Source organism: Branchiostoma lanceolatum, chromosome 6, assembly GCF_035083965.1.
Source record: "Branchiostoma lanceolatum isolate klBraLanc5 chromosome 6, klBraLanc5.hap2, whole genome shotgun sequence".
Lineage (NCBI taxonomy): Eukaryota > Metazoa > Chordata > Leptocardii > Amphioxiformes > Branchiostomatidae > Branchiostoma > Branchiostoma lanceolatum.
This window is the reverse complement of record NC_089727.1, coordinates 22,758,874-22,780,454: the sequence shown is the minus strand read 5'-3', so window position 1 is coordinate 22,780,454 and position 21,581 is coordinate 22,758,874. Positions and strand designations below refer to the sequence as shown.

Sequence of the window (21,581 nt, the reverse complement as noted above, 5' to 3'; positions counted from 1 at the left end):
TCCAACTGAGTTAAAGACCTACATTGATAGGTGGAAAAGAATCTTGTGGCAAAATTCTTTGTTTGGAACATTACAGCCTACTCTCACCTCTCAAATAGAAGTATTCCCTGGAATATAAGTACCCCCCCGAAAAATCTTCAAAATCTAATATAACTTATAAGTACCCCCTGAAATAAAAGCACCCCCCGGAAAATGTCAAAATTGACAGTCGAGGTAAACTGTGTCCACACGACTGTCCGAAGGAAATGAGATAATAAGCAGGTAGGTTGCATCTATTCAATTATGCCTGAGGACCATATCTATTAAGTATATGATTTATGAATATTGAACAGAAAAACTGTACGCTTGTTCAAATCATGATGATCTTCCTCGCCACTTCGATAAAATATAATAATAATGTTGAAAAATTGGGCATCGGTTCCCCGCTATGACCCCTAACCGGGGGCCACGGTGCTTCAAATTCAACAAGTGAAAATGTACATGATACAGTGAATATGCATTTTCTACTTGGAACTTGCAGCAAGTGATCAAGGAAAATTGTTGTAACATGAATTTCATTATCTTTTATCATTACTTTTATCATTACTGACATATAATCAAAATCATCAGCTAATTTGTTCCTAATCATATTTTCTAAAGACATTACCCCCCTAAAAAAACAAATATGAACACCAAAAAAAAGGGTTGTGTCCATGAACTTTTACTCCATAGCTTCGAGAACAAAAGTTTTTGTGAGGCGCTTGGATTTCGAGTTCCCGCTGTTGAGCCCACAACGAGACCCGGAGTTTTTTTGCGATTTCGTATGTAGGCCGACACCCTCTGATCGACGGGCTACAATTCCGCCAAGAAAAGTAGGACGGAAAATGTAATCACATGGTCGAAAAGTGGTTTTCTGATGTTTTCCGATGTATTTATCTGTATTGTCCGTTGTCCCTTTACTTTGGGTAGAAACCATAGTAAAATGTAAATTTTGCACCCGAAAATTATCCTTTTTTTACACTTTTTTGATCAAACCTGCTCGGAAAAAACGAGTTTTCCTGGGGTCACGGCATATATGCTGAGAAAGCTTAGTAAATGGTGTCTCTGAAAAATGAAAAAAATTAAAAAGTCATGTGATAACTTTTTCGCAATCTCCGATGACGCAAATTCGGTGAAAATGCATTAAAAACGATGCTATTTGGGTCACGAGGCGAGAAAACCGCATCACCGTTGCCGCGGACTAATACATAAAAGGCTTCAATAGCGAACCAACTGCACCGCGCCCAAAAATACTACAACTCACGGGCTTTTCAGAAGATTCAAAATATTTATGCACAGCTAAAACCATCACCAAGCAATCTCGGGCAGAAATCAGGGTGACGACCACGCACTTCCGGCAGATTACCGGGTCATGACCCAACCCCCGGTCAGATTCGAACTCTAGTCTAACCCGGTACCTTAATATTGAACAGAGCTCGACTGAAAAAGTAGCACAGCGTCTCAGGCCGCAAATACGAAGAACTTACCGATTACATGTTGACAATAGAAACGGCCCTTTACCGCTAAATTTGGAAAATCTTACCGTTATTCTAAAATACAAGCCCTCCTAAAATATAGATAGAATTCTGTGTCCATCGTTGCCACAAAATAAAATATTTTCCACGCGTTTACGGTATCATTTTAAAGATCGTAATCTGCACTGTGCAATATGCTGCTAGTTTTACTGTCACCACGCCTGATGGTGCCGCCGCCATGTTTCGATGGCAAAACATGCTGTTGTTTACCGCTCGTTTTGTGCCGTTCTTAGATTTTGCGGCCTCAAAACACATATCACAAGGGAAGTTAAGTTTTGATTGTTGTTTTTACGTGTAATAAAGCTTCTGTGAACGAATTATTCTTCCGCTGCGCTACCGACAGCGGTCATCAAATTCTTCCCTGTGCAAGTCTAACTTAACGTTACTATACTCGACACGTTTTTTGATCAGCATGCTTTGGTTTACGATGTAAACAGACTGTCAAAGTTATTTACATGACAATTGTATTTTGAAATATCAGAGTTCACAAAGGCCGCCGCCGGTCATAGCGGTGGGGAAATCAACGCCGCTAGGCCGAAAAATAACGAATTACTAGTAAAAATACAGGGGAAATATGGGCAGAAAATGAATAAAATTTCGATTTTAGAGGGATTTCTGGTTAGCAAAATCCTAATTCTTAGAAAAATAATAAACGTACCGTCTAAAATAAGAAAGTACTGGGCAGATTTTGAGGCGAAAAAAAATAAACGTACCGGTACGTTTATTTGAGAGGTGAGAGTAGTGTGTTGACCTTGTGGCTCCTGTCGTAGCATTTGGGTCTACCTGGGTCTACCGTAGGATGCATGTTCCGTTTTCCTTTTGTCTGCTCACTCCCTTATTACTGAATATTGAATAACCAAGGAATTGAATTGATGTGGTCTAAATTAACTAATATTAATAAAAGAGATAACCTGTACCATGTTTTCTCTGAATTTCAGGTGGCAGATTTCTGTTGGAGATAAAGATACCGGAAACATACCCTTTCAACCCTCCTAAGGTAAGAGTTTCTATTCCATTGTTGCTGTGGTACCATGCATATGCTTCAAGTATACTCTCATCTTTCAAATGAAAGTACCCTCTGAAATAAAAGTACCCCCCAGACAAATCTTCAAAATATAATAAAAGTACCCCCTGGAATAAAAGTACCCTCTGGAAAATTTCAAAATTGACATGTAAGCTACTGTGCTACTAAAATGTGATCTCACAGTGTATTTGCTTGACTATTTGAGTATTTCCCCTGTGACTTGCAATTAGGGATAGAACCTCTCGCCTGAATTATCTCCAATCCTGACCAAGCTCTTCAATCAATGCCTGAAGAAGAGAGGATTTCCTAACATCTGTAAAGTATTGTCAGTATGTCCTAGTTTTCTAGCCAGCCTGAAACTCTTTTGGTGAAAAATTACAGAAGGGTATCAGCTTGATTTTGGGGGGAAGGCGTGGGCCATCATCTGTATCTGTATAGCCGGCATAACCGCCCTTCGGCGTAACACACCAGCTTCGCAGGCACGTGGCGCGGCAGCAGCTGGTTATATTATCATGCATGGAGTCAAGATCGAAAGTAACACACAAACCTCGCTTCTACATGTATATTGTATACGAAATGGGCACAGAAAAAAGACAGTTAGTTTAGCAAAGCAAAACTTTATTACGAATATATGCCCTACAAGAGATACACACAAGCACATACACAGAACTAGAGTTCCACGACCTCATACTTTCGCCAAATGATTTTAACCTTTATAACTGACGTATTAGGAGTGTTTCTCATCAATTATAAATCATACCAGTTGATCGTCTTCTCTACCCAAATAACAGAGGTTGTCCAAAGTATGAGCTTAGCAAAGAAGGTTATGCTCACATTTATCATCCATTATGCAAATGAGGTCTTTATTAGCATAATTTGATTCAACGATGTTGACATTCACAGAACTTCCAAATGCCACAAGTATGAAATTGACGTCATTTACCAGTATTGTACAAGTTGTCTCATTTATTATGCAAATTAAGTCTTCATATGCATATTTTCCATCTATCAACATTCCTGTCTTTCTCAGTTACAAATGTCACATAATTTAATAGTCATATCAAGGATTACAGCGAGTTTTTAAAATTTCCTCATTAATTATGCAAATTAGAATCTGATTTGCATAAAAATCATGGCCATCCATCAAGCCCATCTTGGGTCATAGTATTTTCTCATTAATTATGCAAATGAGGTCTTCATTTGCATAGTTGATATCTATAAATATTTCTCTCTTCCTCAGTTACATATAGTGGTGCCTACCAAAACCCACGTTTCGGTTCGTAAGTCCGGACTTGTAAGCCCTCTAGGGAAAGATAATTCACACTAGGGGTGGATACCGGTTCGCTGGACCTGATTCGGACCTTTATAACATCCAAGAACCGAGCCCAAAAAACCTGAAAGCCTAAAACCTGAGTCCAAAAAAACCTGAACAAAGTACAAATATGTGTTTCAATTTTGTTTGATAAAAAGTGTTTTGAGTCTCCCCTCTGACAAAAAAGGCATTCAAAATAAGTGTAACATTCAAATATCAAATACTGGTTTATCTTGAAAGTCTTCTCACCAAGAAACTATAGTCGAGCGTGTCAGTATTAATTCTCCATGCTTAATATTGGTCTAATAAAACAAAACATCAACTGGACAGGATCAGGTCCAGGTTCAGGTCCGGACCTGAACCTAAATCTCTGGATCTAAACTTGGAATTGGACCTTATTAAGCCAAACCGGTATCCAACCCTAATTCACACACAGACCAACTGCAGAACAACGTAAAGTGTATATTCAGAACATTATGCTCTCTACCAAGCCTGGTGACCTACATGTACATGTCGCGTCTAAAGAGCCTTGCTAAATATTTTGACGGTCCCTGACACACTGGATCACTTCCATACGCAGCTGGAATTTGTCACAAACTGCCGACTTGCCCCCTGTGACACGCATCATTCCCCATGCAGTAGATTCCCGGCTTCAATTCCTGGCTACAATTCCCGGCAATGCAGGACTTTGTCAGAAAGTCAGGTCCAAAATGGCGCCCACTGTGAACCACGTGACCCATGTCATGGCTAAGCCAATCACATTGCTAGGTTCCCCTGACGTCACCCATATCTCGCGAGAAGTTGTGAGATTTCAATAATGGCTGACATTTAGAAGCAAACTTAGCGATAACTAAATGTCTTTTCCGTCGCAAAGTTCGTGATTTATGGAAGGTTTTAGATGTACAAAACAGAGGATGTACATATATACAGAAGTGCTATTTATTTTTACAAGTCCGGAACCAGTTCTCAGCGTTTCATTTGTTTTGGACTTGAACCGAAATGTTTAACAAGCCCGGAACCGGTTTGGCCGAACCGGTACGCACCACCAGTTACATATGTCACATGTTTGAGAGTCCTATCATGGAATTTGGCTGATGTATAAACTTTCCTCATTAATTATGTAAATTGGATACTGATTTGCATAATAAGTATCTTATCATGTAAATCATCACTCAAGCTATCCACTTACCAAAAATCATGACCATCCATCAAGCCCTTCTTGTGTTATTCCCTTTCACAGTCTGAAGCAAAACCTGCTCCTGCAGTTCCAGAAAAAGCCGCCAGGGGGCCCAAATCAATAACACTTACTCTCTGTCCAAAGAGCTATCTACCACTCAAAAATCAGGACCATAGCATGTCCAGAACATAAGATATCAAAACAGGAAGTTCCCCTATAGTACCATAACAAGCCGCTAGGGGGCCCAAAATCTAATCGTTTTCAGGTCTCACCAAGACCTACCAACATACCAAATATCAAGATAATCCATCCAGGCGTTCTTTTGTTATTCTGGTCTTCTACAAACATACATACATATATACATACATACTGTACATACAAACGCTACCCTCTGCATAACCTTCTTGGCGAAGGTAATAATGCCGCTCTCGTATGCATCTTACTTAGTTGCGTCATGACTCATATCAAAGTTCAAACATTCCTAAATTTCCTACCGTCTCAGATGAGAGAAACCACTGATGAAAACAATACATAGTTTAGCCCCCTGGTGGCGCTATTCGCGCCGCGAATTGGGCATCTACGTGGGGAAAGTCGAGTTTTGAATTGCGCCAATTCGAGTTCCAAAGCCTACCTCGGTAGCTTTGTGTCCAGAGCTGCAGCCTTGGATATATCAAAGGCTTTGGACAATGTTTAGCATAGAGGCTTGCTACACAAACTTGCCAGTTATGGATTCTCCAGCAAGGTTCATTCTATAATGAAGTCTTTCTTGTAGGGCAGATCTCTGAAGGTCGTCAGAATCTCACAGCATCAATGCTGGAGTGCCCTAATGGTCCGTTCTCGACCAATGCTCATTCTGATCTACATTAGACCTGATACACACTGGGAAAATTTCTGGATGACTTGTATGACAATGGCATAACACGAAAACGTACATCAGTTTCCTTTCACACTCAAGAAACTTGGACGGCGCCACTGCTCCCTCCGCCCCATGTTATAAAAAGAGTCCAGGATGTCATAGAACTCCCAGTATGTTCTTCCTCTGCCACTTCAGCCATATTAATCTTCCTTCTGGCGGTACTGGTAATGCTTGGAACCATTCATTCGACACCTTTACGCCTACGCATCATTGTATGATTAGTCAACAAGCGGCCTTTTGAGTATTCTGGTAATCATTGAATGTATCGTGTACATTGTTTTTGTCGCCATTACTACATTTTGTGTCACTCTTCCAAATCATTAACCAGGGCTCGAAATAGTGGGTGCATGTGCACCTGATTTTTTACTGTGGGTGCACCAGTGCACCTAGATATTTTTGTAGGCCATAGGGTAAAAGTAGTATTGTACACTAGTATAAAGAATATTATTGAAATATAAGTATCGGAAAAAGCAATACAAGCCTTTTTTTTACTTTACTATATATATATATATATATATATAAATATATATATATATATATATATATATATATATATATATATATATATATATATATATATATATATATATATATATATATATATATGTATTACTTAGAAGTACAGATTGAAGTTCTTAAGAGAGGCAGTAGCGTTAACTTTGAAATTATTGCTTTGCTGACATTTAACTTTATTTTATGTGGTGCACCCAAAATTCATTCTGTGCACCTAACTTTTTTGGTTGGGTGCACCAGTGCACCTATTTCCAAAAATGAATTTCGAGCCCTGTTAACTATTATCTCAGGAAAATTATGTTTTCAACATAGTACCCAATATGAAGGTGCCTTGCGTAATCTGTTCCAAACCAAACATTAATCTGACACTGTACAACGGTGCCGCATACACTAGTTATCTTAGGCACCACATGTCACAGTTGGTACGCCAATGCACTCTAAATAGCTGCGGCCCAAAATAGATAATCATGAAAAAAGTCCTGCAGCAGATCCGTTCTTATGTTCCATTGCACGGCTATGCAAACAAGAGTCTGAAGACCCAAAATCTCTGTGAAATTTGTTTTTATATATGATGTGTTTTATTTGCTCAAGTTATTACTCCTGGACGGAGGATGACCTCCTTCTGGGAGTATTGGAAATGCTTTTGTTTGCACGTTCGCAGCTAGAACTCACGGTCCTGTTGTTGCATTGGTGTGTAACTTGGCATATTGTTTGCTTGGTTTGGCGTGGTGATGCACAATGTCTTTGGCCCAATTTATACAGAGTTTTTTCAGATATCTAAAAATCCGCCGACATCTGAGCCTTAGATATCTGGACGCATTTATACACACCGACAGGAAGTACCGCAGGACTCACGCAGCGCGCTGATTTCACTCGTGACCCTATTTAACCTTTTGCGCGCGTTTCAAAATGGCGGGAGAACCGCCTGTGTTTTTCGTCATGATAAATATGGTATTCTTTCTTTATCTGACTCGCGTGTGGCTAAACTTGAGGCAGCAAGCAAGGGTTGAGCGTAAGAGGCGTTAGAGGTACCGGGGAAGGCGACAGCGACCGGTCAGAATCAACGCTGCGTTCCTACTCGCTGCCCTTGTCGTGTCGGAGGGGGGAGGGTCGATCCACCGAACGATCTGGCATCACGAAAGAAGTCCGTCGTCCGTTTGGGAACAAATGGTCCTTGATGCTAAGAAGTTTTATCGCCCGCCAAGTATGCAAACTAGCGTGAACCCCGACCTCCAGATGTCTACTACGCGACACATTCTGTTTAGACGTCCGGCTGGAGCGGTCAGGGACTCCCGCTGAGTTGTCGGGCGAATGCTTCAGAGTGGTCGGCTGAAATTTTCCCGACATCTAAAAAAACCCTCATTAAGACCATAAACTTCCTGTTTAGACACAGAAAAAAGCTGTCGCCTGGCAGATATCTGCAGTCCAGATATCTAGACAAGCTGTGTGTAAATTGGCCCTTTGTTACACCGTAACTACTTTTATCTAACTACAATGCAATTTCATAATTGTACCCCTTTAATTAATGGCATGTGCCACTGCCCTGCCATAGGGCCAATTTACACACAGCTTTTCTAGATATCTGGACTGCAGATATCTGCCAGGCGACAGCTTTTTTCTGTGTCTAAACAGGAATTTTATGGTCTTAATGAGGGTTTTTTTAGATGTCGGGAAAATTTCAGCCGACCACTCTGAAGCGTTCGCCCGACAACTCAGCGGGAGTCCCCGACCACTCCAGCCGGACGTCTAAACAGAATGTGTCGTGTAGTAGACATCTGGAGGTCGGGATTCACGCTAGTTTGCATATTTGGCGGGTGATAAAGTTAATTAGCATAGAGCACGGGAAACCTTCTTGGCATCATGGCGGAGGGAAGTGGACTCGCTCCAGGTCCCGGTCGCGGCAATTCATGGAGCCATGCGGAGGTGCGCTGTCTGATCAGCGTATGGTCGGAGGAGGAGATCCTTTGTAGGTTGGGGTCCGCAACAAGGTCCGCAAGGAACAGAGACGCGTACTTTAACATTCAAGAGAGGCTTCGTGAGGAGGGATGGGTGCGGTGGATCGGCCCTCCCCCCTCCGCCGCCACGACAAGGGCAGCGAGTAGGAACACAGCGTTGATTCTGACCGGTCGCTGTCGTCTTCCCCGGTACCTCAAACGCCTCCTACGCTCAACCCTTGCTTGCTGCCTCATATCATGTTTAGCCACACGCGAGTCAGATAAAGAAAGAATACCATCTGATTCATCATGACCAAAAACACAGGCGGTTCTCCCGCCATATTGAAACTCGCGCTGTATGTTAAAAGTCACAAAGGGTGAAATAGGGTCAGGAGTGCAATCAGCGCGCTGCGTGTGTCCTGTGGTACTTCCTGTCGGTGTGTATAAATGCGTCCAGATATCTTTGGCTCATATGTCGGCGGATTTTTAGATATCTGGAAAAACTCTGTATAAATTGGGCCATAGAGACCATGCTATAATCCGTTCCGCATGGCTACAATACTTCAGGCAGATACGGGGTATATAGCTTCCCTATTTGCTGTGATTGTATAGTCACTGTTACATTGTAAAATAGACAATCACCACATGCAACCTAGCAAACGATATACCAAGTAAGTTACATACCAATGCGGCAACAAGAATTGTGAGTTTGAGCTGCGAACATGTGCAGAGCGACCCCCTGTCTGTGTATAAGTTATAATGCCGTGTCCAGTCGCAGCTCACATACTAGTATGTGTGCACGGGACGGACAGTGCACTTTTACGCACGGTGTGAAAATGGAAAATCTCTGGACCTTCAAACTTACCACACTTGTAGTTTGTAATACGGAGGATGTGACCATGTAAAAAGTTTACGCAGGGGATGAAAGATTGTTGAGATATGTCTCCCAGAAAAGTGTGCAGGCCAGGGCCAGTGTCACTCCCGGGTGGTTCACCGGATTGAGAGATCCGGTGACCTTTGACTTTCGTGAAATGTTGCGATAATACAAATTAGCATTTTTTATTGCAAATAGGTTGAAAGCTGTAGATCAGGCATGCCTACAATAAATTGTGCAAAGAGAATTTACTGCATATTTGTGATTTCTGAAACATCTAAGTTGTAAAGCTGAATGGTTCGTTGATAATCTTCAAAAGGGGCAATCTACAGTAGATCTAAATTTGTGACTTTTCCCGGAATTTCTAGATTCCATCTGTGCCATGCTGTAAAAACGTACTTTTCAGCAGGTTGACCTCTCCTGTATTGAAAGAAAAAGATAAATAAACACTTTTTCTTTACTTTCATCTCCCAAATAATTTCAGCCTCAAAATCCACCCAGTACGTTCTTATTTTGGACGGTACGTTTATTGATTTTTTGAAAATGGGGGCTTAGCTAAGCAGGGATCCCCAAAAAATTAAAAGTTAAGGTTTTTCTGCCCGTATTTCCCCGGTATTTTGGCTCGCAATTCGCTATTTTTGGGCTGAGAGGCGTGGATTCCCCCGCTGCTCACGACCCAACGTTTGTAAAAACCTGGCGGTACTCGTAATATTTAATTTTGGGCGCCATTTTGCTAACCATTCACCTCATTGTCTTACTTGTTAGTCCGGAACACCATCCCTCCCCCTTCACTCCAAGGCATGAAGGCATCCCTCACAGCCCTAACCAAATCTTTAATAGTCCATTTTCATTAACTACCTTGCTGGACATCAGACATGCCATCCACCCCTCTAAGCTTGCACTTGTCTCTATCTTTATAAACTCTAAGGTTAAACTGGCACCTCATCGCAGACCTAAACTCACCCTTTTCTGTATAGCCCTCATAATACTTCTGTCTGGAGATGTGGAGTTGAATCCGGGACCTAGGGCACCGAAGTACCCCTGCGGCGTATGCCATCAAGCTGTCAGGTGGGAAAAGGTTGACGGCCGGCACGCCATCTGCTGCGACTCATGCGATGTATGGTATCATACTGATTGCATGGGTATGTCAGCACCGGTCTACAATGCCATCAACAACCCTAATGTGTCCTGGATTTGCTGCTCCTGCGGACTACCCAACTTCAGCTCCAGTCTTTTCAACACTACAGTCTTTGAAACTTCTAATTGTTTTTCCTCTTTCGACACCAGCACCTGTTCCAGTCCAGCAAGATCTATTGGCTCTCCTATCGCCACATCTTCACCTATCGGGCATAATGTTACCCCACCCCCTCGTGACCGCACACATACCAAACCAGTCAGGACCTGTGTCATCAATTTCCGATCCATCCGTAACAAGGTACCTGAACTGCATGCCTTTTGCGAAGCTGTGCAACCAGACATTGTTGTTGGCACTGAGACATGGTTGGACTCGTCAGTGGGCACCAGCGAAGTCTTTCCGGACACGTACAATGTGTTCAGGAGAGACCAAGCTGGCCGGGGAGGGGGTGTGCTTGTTGCTGTAAAGAACAACATCATTGCAACCCACCACCCTGAACCGGAATGTCCCTGCGAGTTAACGTGGGTCCAGGTCCAGCTGGCTAACAGTAAGTCCATCTATATTGGGGCCTACTATCGCCCCCCCACTGCTGGCCAGGATGACTTTGCGGCACTAGAAAGATCAGTGCTGCAAATGCGGGAAAATAACAACAATGCCCACATCTGGCTAGCAGGGGACTTCAACTTGCCAGATGCGACCTGGAATCCCGAAGCAAATACCATCGCTCCTAACCCATCCAGTCTCACGAGCAGTTACATCAGCCTTGCCAATGACTGCGGTCTGGAACAAATGGTCTGCGAACCAACTCACACTGTAGGGCAAACTTCGAACACCCTGGATCTGTTTCTCACCACAAATTCCACCTTAGTGGAGAGAGTCAAAATCTTGCCAGGTCTCAGCGATCATGACATCCCGCTGATTGATGTTCAAGTAAAGCCCCAAACACGAAAGATCGACTCATATACCTGTGGAGGAAAGCCAACACCGATGCACTCCAGCAGGATATGGTAACATACAGCCGTGAGTTCGCAGACCAAGCACAGCATATATAATACTGCCTCAGAAAACTGGGAGCTGTTTAAGGCAGCCGTTAGTGGTGCTGCCAATAAGCATGTTCCCAGGAAACGAGTGAGGCCACAATCTAGCAAACCATGGATAACACCCCAGATTCGCAAAGCCATTCGTAAGCGGTCTGAACTCTTTTCCAAGGCTAGGAGGTCAAACTCCAATGATGCCTGGGCAAAGTTCAAGAGGTGTAGGAAGGGAGTTAAACAGAGAGTTAGGAAGGCCCATAGGGATTATGTTTCCAACTACCTTGAGTCCAACATCGAGGATAATCCCAAGGCCTTTTGGAGCTATGTCAAATCTCTCAGACAGGACTCTACTGGTGCATCAGCCCTTAGACATCAGGGGGTGCTAACATCTGACCCCAAGGAAAAGGCTGATGCACTGGGGGCCCAGTTTGAGTCAGTGTTTACCAGGGAGGATAAATCCACCGTTCCTACCCTTGGCGAACCCGTAGCTCCAACTATCCCCTCCCTTAACATCTCAGTGGAGGGGGTAGCCAAACAGCTCTCTAGTCTTAATCCCAGCAAGGCCACAGGACCAGACGGAATACCACCTCGCCTCCTGAAAACTGTTGCCGAACAAATTGCGCCAATCTTACAGACAATATTCTCCCAGTCAATATCCACGGGAGACGTTCCTGAGGATTGGAGAACAGCTAACATCGCTCCAATCTTCAAAAAGGGTGACAGAACAATGCCCGCTAACTATAGGCCGGTGTCTCTGTACCAAGGTCACATACCAGGGGGCCCAAAATTTGACCTTGAACTTCGCCTTCACAACACCTGCCCACATACCAAATATCATTGTAACCCATCAAGAGGTTTTTGAGTTATGCTGACTACAGTAGTGCGGAAACACAAACAAACAGACAGACAAACAAACACACAGACACACCCAAAACTATATCTCCATTTTTCATGGAGATAACAAGTACATTCAGTTTCTATGGTATATAACGTTTTATGGTCAAAATTCTAACTGGCTCAATTTGTACTTTGTGCAGTATTTACAATGTAGGTGCTTCACTGGTTTTAACTGATGACACAAAAAGATGCATTAACAGATTTTAACTGTAATTCAACTGCATCTATCTTTACAGTGGTGTTACTGGTACTGTGAAAAATACAGAGTGTATAAGAATTGTTTCTGAGTCTGGTGTTGAAATTGGATGAATGGCTGTTGAAATTGAATGAGTGCCAGAGCTTGCAGAAATCCTCATTTTCAAGAGACCGCTGCTGTGTTAGATGCAGCTGTCAATCAATTTTGGTTGTTCAGGGGAGGGTGAAGGCCCATTTGGGACTGAAAAAAGTGGTTGCTGGTTTGGGAAGACAGTTGGTTGCTTGGGAGAGGGTCTTAACTATGTAAAAATGGACGGGACTGTTTCAATGTGTCCTTTGAAGGCAGGTGGTTGCCTGCGCTAGGTGGTTGCTCGACCAGGTTTGACTGTACAATTATTTTATTGGATTCGGTAAAATATTTTCTGCAGAACCAGAACACATAAAATGCCTTTGGAGTTGATGAATTGACGCTCTTTTTTTACCTCAGGTGAAGTTCATCACGAAGATTTGGCACCCCAATATCAGCTCTGTGACTGGTGCCATCTGTCTGGACATACTGAAGGATCAGTGGTAAGTAGATGTCACACTCACACTTGTGTAGTACAGGTTTGTGTAAGCAAAACCTGTTCTGTTCTACCCACAAGTAACTGGTCCCCCGAAAGTGCGAAATGGAACGAAATGGAACGAAATGGAACGAACTAAAACAACATATGTAACATTATGAAATGAAATACCAGTAGATAGCGAATTCTAAGGATAAGACCGGAACAGGAAGCATTTAAAATACAGAAGTGAGTGGTAAATACATAGTATAACGTGTTTTATTTCTTGAAGCTATGTGATGATATTAAATACAACGTTTTTGTCGCGTTTGTGTGGCTAGATTCTTCCCTGAAAATGGAGGCGCGGCGTGCAAAGAGATCCGCCCCTCTTCCTTCTGTACCAACGAACTGCAAATGAAATGCTGCAAATAGCAGGGAAAACAAGCAAACGGAAATGAGTATCGAAGTTAGGACCAGATTCTACAGAAGTTGGTGGTAACATTGCATCTCCAAGAGGGCATGAGGCAAGCGTAATCTTATTATTCATACAGCTAGCGTGTTTGCGTGTTGTGCGAACCGTGAAATACATGTCCTGCTCGTTCACACCCTCCCTTTGTTTTGTCGTGAACAAGGAAGCAGAAATGTCTCCAGAGGGCTCCACGTCCGTGTTTGAATGGAGTGTGAAATTGGTGACGCAGCGCAGAGCTTCATTTGCATATCATTAACGGAGGGGTCCATTCTCCGACAGGGGTCTGACTTTTGGCCGAACAATTGGATGTATAAAAATCGTTGTTGCGGAGATATGCATATGCTACGTACTAGTTATGGACTAAAACCGTATGTAAATAACTAGAAAGTCAGAGTTTGATTTAACCTGTCGCTAGCGCACACCCACAGTTCCGTCGTGCTGGCAACAATGGCGGTTTATTTGTATGCGGTGCCCCATTTGGGGGAGAAGAGTTCCGTCCCGCAACACGCAAACACGCTGTATAAATAATAAAATAACGCTTGCCTCATGCCCTCTTGGTGAATTATGAGATGCAATGTTACCACCAACTTCTGTAGAATCTGGTCCTAACTTCGATACTCATTTCCGTTTGCTTGTTTTCCCTGCTATTTGCAGCAGTTCATTTCCAGTTCGTTGGTACAGAAGGAAGAGCGGCGGATCTCTTTGCACGCGGCGCCTCCATTTTCAGGGAAGAATCTAGCCACACGAACGCGACAAAAACGTTGTATTTAATATCATTACATAAATTCAAGAAATAAAACACGTTATATTATGTATTTACCACTCACTTCTGTATCTAAAATGCTTCCTGTTCCGGTCTACTCCTTAGAATTCGCTATCTATTGGTATTTCATTTCATAATGTTACATATGTTGTTTTAGTTCGTTCCATTTCGTTCCATTTCGTTCCATTTCGTACTTTCGGGGGACCCCAAGTAACATGGGAACAGCCATCTCTGAGTCATATCCATGTTAGGTTAGGTTAGGTTATTTCAGTCTTGCATGTAATGTAAGGCTACCCGTTAACGGTCAATTTGTTAACAACGCCGTTTAATGAAAAATGCGCTCACTTTCAGAAGAAATCTCAGACCCCGTTCACACTCAAAAAAATGTATCGGATTAAACATTAATCGCGATAGAATTGATCCTATCGCGATTGATTTTTGCGTTCACACTGCTTTTCACCAAGTGGATTAAAGTATGCCGTGATTCGAGTCCGATTGAAACACGCTGTGTTTCACAGAAGTTATAGGTCATAGGTTGAGGTCAAAGATTCGGCATCACCTCGCTACAACAACTACAAAATGGCGGGAGTCCACCAATTTTTGATGATTTTGTATCTCTGGAGAATGTTCTGTAGCCGTAGCAGGGAACGCAGTCGGCGGGCTATGATCGCGAGAAGGCTTGAACGACAAAGGCTTCTGTATATTAGCCTAGCTGTAGTACGACCCCCTGGAAAATGTCCTTATTTCGGTGGCATTTTCCGAGTTTTGCCTGGACGTCTACCTTGCCCCAGATTGCAATTAGGACCTTCATCTCTCGTGGCCACACCTGCTGGAAGTTGAAGTGGTTGCACTCATCTTGCGGGGCATTGTTGACGTTGACAAAACTGTGAGACGGAGCGATCTGACGTGCGTGGCGTTTGGTTCCACGTAAGACGCATTTAGAGGTTGTTATGACTTGTATAGATTAGTACTGGCTTTCAGTATGCATGGTCTTGCCACGCTGTGTGCTCTCCCAACATTAATTGGTCTTAAACAGCGCCCCTTTGCGACTTTTCCTTGCCCTCCAGTGATATTAAATAGTTTATTGCAAATTCATGCCCGTAGGCTAATTGCATCAACAGTTGACAACAGTGTTGAAGTACAAATGTAAGGTAAAACAAAAGGTATACATGTAATACAAGATCATACTATATTGCTATTCTACAGTACGTTTCTATATCTACGGTACTAATGTGGGGTTTGATTTCTTCTCTGAAAGCAGTTGAAAATAAAAAGTCCCGCACTTTCAATGATGAGTGGGTTGGAAGATTTCAAAAGGAATATGAGTTTCTGTGTATTTCTTAATCTAGAAATTTTTTTTGAGATTTTGAATACTTTCGTGAATAATCTGTTTCTTTCGGCTTCAAATTTGGGACATTCGCATATAAAATATATTTCATTTTCCACTGCTTTCGTTGCACACTGTTTACATGTTCTGTCCTGGACTGGTAGCTTTTTGTATCTCCCTTTCTCTATTTCTAACGGGTGCGCGCTAATCCTTATCTTACATATTGCCGCACGTTGGTCAAAGTCATTATGATACAGATAATTTTCCATGTCGTAGATCGTTTTTACGTTTTTGTAAAATCTTAGTTTTCCTTCATCTTTCAACAGGTTATGAAAGAATGTTTGAATATACATATCTTCTAATCTTCTTCTTAACAGTGCACATGTCTGTCTACTGTCTATATTAGGGTTGTCGGTATTCCAAATGTATGAGTAGCCACAATTGTCAAGTACTTCCTTTACATGTTGAGTCCAGTTTTTCCTACGATTATTCACAGGTATATGTTGTTGTGACAGAAGTGCGTCTACTTGGAGAGGATGTGAGGAAATGTCTTGTTGTCTGAGTCTGATATAAGCGTTAACGTTATGGGCAGAATCAAGTGATGCAAAATGGTGTTCGATAACACAGGCTTCAGCGATGACAGTTACTTGATAACATGCAGTTTTTGAGAGCTCTTTGGAAGATCATACATTGTACAAAAGATCACCATGGATTGTTGAGATAAGGACTCAAGGTTCAGTGTCAGATGATGTTGCAAGTTATTTAACGTTTGTAGGACTTTAAAACAAGGGACAAAAATGGCAGCTTTACGTTCGGAACATTATTATGCATAAATGTAAAGTTTTGTTGGATAATTCAGACTGTTGTGCTGGATGCAAACTTATTCAAATGCTCTGAATAGAAAAGATACATACACAGACATAAGGGACCATGCGATATTTACCGGGGGGAGGGGTGGTGCGCTGGAAGTCCGCTTCAAAAAAAATTCCATGGCCCTGCCCCCCATCTCAATACAGTCAAACCTGCCTAGGCGACCACCTTTTCAACGCGACCATCTGGCCATGGCGACCGCTTTTTCTCGGTCCCGAAAATTATTCCCATAGGCAGAAGCATTAAGCTGCCTGCCCAAGGCGACCACCTGTCCAACGCGACCGCCACGAATTGGGACCACACAGAGCACAATCCCTGCCCATGGCGGCCGCCTAATTTCCAAGCGTGTGGTGACATCGGATCATTTTGCTGTCGGATTTCGCGGGAATGGTTTCAAGACTTTGAAGGACAAAAATATATGGAATAGCAATGTTATAGCATTGATTCCTCCATGAAGTGTTTTAATAAAACGTTCCCACTATAAACATTGTAAATACAAATGTTTGTGATGTTGTTGCGCCTATCGTAATCTTATAGTTTACAGCAAACTCAGTTCGATTTAAACTCAATTTTCAAAACGAATACGTAGTGCATGGCGTCAAAAAGTCAGATTTCATAGAAATTACTACCTATTTCTTGTATTTTCAAAAAAAATGTGTCTGTGTCTTACTAAATTCCGCCGAAAAATGACTTCGCGAGGGGCAAAACATCGGGCGAGACATGTTGTTCCTTGGTCCCGACGCCATCTTGGATTTGGCGCGGCCCGGATTTGGCGTACCGCTGACCTTTCTAAAACACGATGCTTTTGTGTATGAACATTTAGAATACTCAAGTTATTGATGAAAATTAATATTCTTATTTTCTTTTTATTTCCATGAATCTCACAAACCTTTATTGGACGCTGTGCGTTCTCCTGCATTGACTTACCTTTCGATGCGGTTGCACAGAGCTTGGCGGCGCCGCGCGACGAAATCACACCGTTCCGTTTTCATCTTTAGTTGTCAGATCGAAAACTTTTTGACCCTTATACCCAGCGGTCGGCGCCCAAAAAAAGGCTGGGGCCAGCTGGTGATTTCTAGGGATTTGTCTTAGGCCTTAAAGCTTCGATGATGTGCGTGTGTGTGTGTACTATTTAATGTAACGTGTGAATGCGGGAGGGCGCTGCGAGATCATCGAGGCAAACATTGTTTTGTAAATTGTAGTCAAAATTATGACGAAAATTTGTGCACGATGTAGCGGTATACAATTATAACAACGATAACGGAAAATGTAATTTTTGTAGGATACATTGTATTTCTGTCAATGAGAATTGAACCTGGTGGGGGTCATGCTGTCTAAATTCACATACTTTTCCATCCATTTACGTACTGTATTTGAAAACCTCGACCTGGAAACATGTGGGTGGAATCCTCTTCATGGCGACCACCTGTCCATCGCGACCGTTTTTGCTCGGTCCGCCGGGTGGTCGCCTTGGACAGGTTTGACTGTATTTTTATTCATGAACCTCCCCCCCACCTCAAAAATTTTTCCGTGACCTTCCCCTACAGGTACCATGTAAAATGGTAAACAACCCCCATTGATAAAACAACTGCACAAAGCACGTCAGGCGTCCAATTGGGACAGCTGACCCATGCTATAAAACATGTCGGTACCAGAGGCAGCAACAGGGAATTTTGTAGGAGATAACTCAGAAAATTTAGAAATTTAGACCCACTGAAATGCTATTTCCTGCATTGTGACTGTGAGGCACAAATTTTGCTGGAAGAGTAAGCTAAGTTTAACGACATCTCTATTTGCAAAAGGAAAAACAGCTTGATGTTCTGGGGGTGACGCACTCCGACATGTTTTCTGCCATATTTTACATGCACCCACAAAAAAATTTTAAAATCTTGATCCATTGAAACGCTATTTCCTGAATTTTGAGGGGCAAATTTAGCTGATAGAATGAACAAATACAGAAGGGTTTCAGCTTGAGTTTTGGGGGGCGACGCCGTCCCGACATTAATCTTTCGTAGGAGCCTAGGCCGCGGCGCAAGCACCAAAAGTGCTCGCAAAAAAAAGGGGGGCTCCAGGGATGCTCCCCCGGGAAATTTTTGAAATTCAAACCCTCTGAAACGCTATTTAACGCATTTCCAGAGACAAATTTTCATTGAGTAAAGTGGGCCCACTGCCAGCACATGAATACCTAGTACGTAATTTTTGATCGCACTTTCACCCAATAGCTTTGGCGTCAAAACCACACTTCCGCTTTGTTTACAAATGTACATTTTTAAGAACTGACCTGAGAAACACAGCACTCAGGTAATCAAACCTTACAACTGTCCTACGAAGCTAAAGTAGCCGTTGAATATAGTCCGAGATTTTTTTGTGTACTTCTACGTTTACTATCTACAACTACAGAAGTCACTGGAATCGAAGTACTCTCACCTCTCAAATAAACGTACCGGTATGTTTATCTTTTTTCGCCTCAAAATCGGCCCGGTACTTTCTTATTTTAGACGGTACGTTTATTTTTGTGTGGAGAAATGGAGGCTCTGCTAACCAGAAATCCCTCTAAAATCTAAAGTTAAAATTTTTCTTCCAGTATTTCCCCGGTATTTTCGCTCGTAATTCGCTATTTTTCGGGCTAGCGGCGTTGATTTTCCCACCGCTTGGACCGAGGGCGGGCCTTGTGAAAATTATCCTGGCAGCACTCGTAACATATTGGTCGATATCGCTATGACGCTACAAAGTAAACGGGAAAATAAGACACAACACTAACATTTCAAAATATAATTTTCATATAAATAAATTTGAACAGTCTCTATTTACATCGTAAACCAAAGCATGCTGATCTAAAAACGTGTAGCAGAGTAGAGTGCACAGGGAATAATTCCTGCCCACTATCGGCAGCGCGGCGGAAGAATAAGCTGTTCACAGAAGACATGTTATACGTAAGAACAACAATCATAACTTAAATTCCCTTGTGATGTGTTTTGAGGCCACAAAACCTCTTAAACGGCAGAAATATATCCGATATGATTTGGTAAACTACAGCTGGAAATCGCAAAACATGGCCGCCACTCTTTGCCACTATCAGTGATGGTGACAGTAAAACTAGCAGCATATTGCATAGCGCGGATACCGATCTTTAAAATGATACTGTAAACGCATGAAAATATTACATTTTGGGGCAGCGATAGACACAGAAGGCCATTTTTATTTTCAGAGGGTTCCATGTTTTGAATAACCGTAAGATTTTTCCCAATTTAGCGGCTAAGCGCGGTTTTCTAGTGTCAACATGACATCGGTAACTTCCTTGTATGTGCGGCCTAGGACGTTGAGCTTCTTTTACAGTCGATCTCTGTTCAATATTGTGGGCTTTACCGCGGGAACTCGAATTCTAAGCGTCTCACAAAAACTTTGTTTTCGACGCTATGGAGCAAAAGTTCATAGACCTAAACCTTTTCTGTGGAGGGAGTGTGTTCATGTTTGATTTTTTGGGGGTGATGTCTTAAGAAAATATGATCAGGTACATTAGTAGCTATCTCAGTATCGGATGATTTTTGTTATATGTCACATTGTCAGTCTGTCACTGATTGTCAGTAATCATAAATGATATACTCTCATCTCCCAAATAAACATACCCCCCGGAATAAACATACCCCCTGGACAAATCTTCAAAATCTAATAAACGTACCCCCCGGATAAACATACCACCCAGAAATTAACCAAATTTTCAGATAGACTGTCCATGCTACTTCTGTCCGAGGGAAAGATGATAAGCAGGTAGCTGTAGGTATTCTTTATTCATTTATGCCTGTCTGAGGACCATACCTGCAAAGTTTATAAATATTGAACAGCATAACTGAACACATATTGCTCAAATTGTAATCTTCCTTGCCACTTCAAAAAAAATATATAGTAGCCATGTTGAAACATTGGGTCAACATTTAGACCAAGAACAGAAAATTACAATATCCTGAAGATATGGTCATCACAGGTAAAGTTCTTCACTTATTTGTAAAAGCCATAGAGAAAAGGAATAATTATGACAATGTATATGATGTAACTTTTTTCATTCCCAACTTGCCATTTATCTTCTATGCATAGAAACATAGATTTGTAAACATAACATGCCACAAACTATTGTGTTGTGTCAAGGACATAATCATACATGTATAATATCAAGGACAATATCATATAATGTTCTGGTTTTTGTTGTTACAATCCAAATAATTTGAAATTCAGAAATTACTCTTGTAAGTAGAAAAAAACATTCATTTTGAGAAACTAAATTGTCAACAAGTTTGTTAGAAACCTCAGGCTTACGATGTTGCCACATTTTAACCCTTTAGCTGCCAGGTTTTCTCACCAGTACAGCTTCTCTGTGCCAGCGTTTTTAGACCCTCTAAAAACAAGGGGTACTGTTTTTATTTCACTAGTTTATGGTTCCTTTCCTCCAAAATGACCCCGATATGTTATACATCGATAGAAAGCTAAGAGTCTACTCTTTCTGTTTGTGTCATGCAACATTGGCCTAGTGACAGTAGTAATGATTTACAAGGGCAATAATGCAATAAAACATACAATTTTCAGTAACCTATTGTATTATAGCATTAAAACCATTGGTGAAATTCCAATATCAGTACCACAGCACTTCTGCAAGGTCTTGACAACATCAGTCTTGCATACACATGAAAAAAATTCACCCAGGTATTACCACAGGTAAGTTTATGACTACAGACTGTCCTGGGTGCTGAACTGATTATTTAGCTGAAATGCTGATTTATTACAACACAGTATATTCCTTTCTAAGGCTTTAGGAAACATAACTCTTTAATATCTGCTAAAATCTTATGACTAATACTTTCTTCCGAAATGTGTACCAGCTTACTAACACACATTTCATGGGTAATAAACACACAAAAGCAATAAAACATATACTTTCCATAATGCTTCCAAGCAATCTACTCTAACACACATAGAACCACTAGCACATGGACCATTAAGTTTCTGAGGATTCTGACAATATCAGAATCAACATGACAAAAAATACACGGGTAT

The 21,581-nt window shown here is 41.9% G+C and overlaps 1 protein-coding gene across 2 annotated transcripts in view; it reads left to right on the top strand.

Moving 5' to 3' along the window:
- Nucleotides 1-21,581, top strand: part of LOC136437062 (ubiquitin-conjugating enzyme E2 K-like) — a 78,620-nt gene that overhangs the window by 11,584 nt on the left and 45,455 nt on the right. For both annotated transcript variants that reach the window (XM_066431512.1, XM_066431513.1), the window contains exons 3-4: nucleotides 2,492-2,550; nucleotides 13,052-13,134. In XM_066431512.1, the coding sequence (XP_066287609.1) occupies nucleotides 2,492-2,550; nucleotides 13,052-13,134 (142 nt within the window). The remainder of the gene's footprint in view (nucleotides 1-2,491; nucleotides 2,551-13,051; nucleotides 13,135-21,581) is intronic.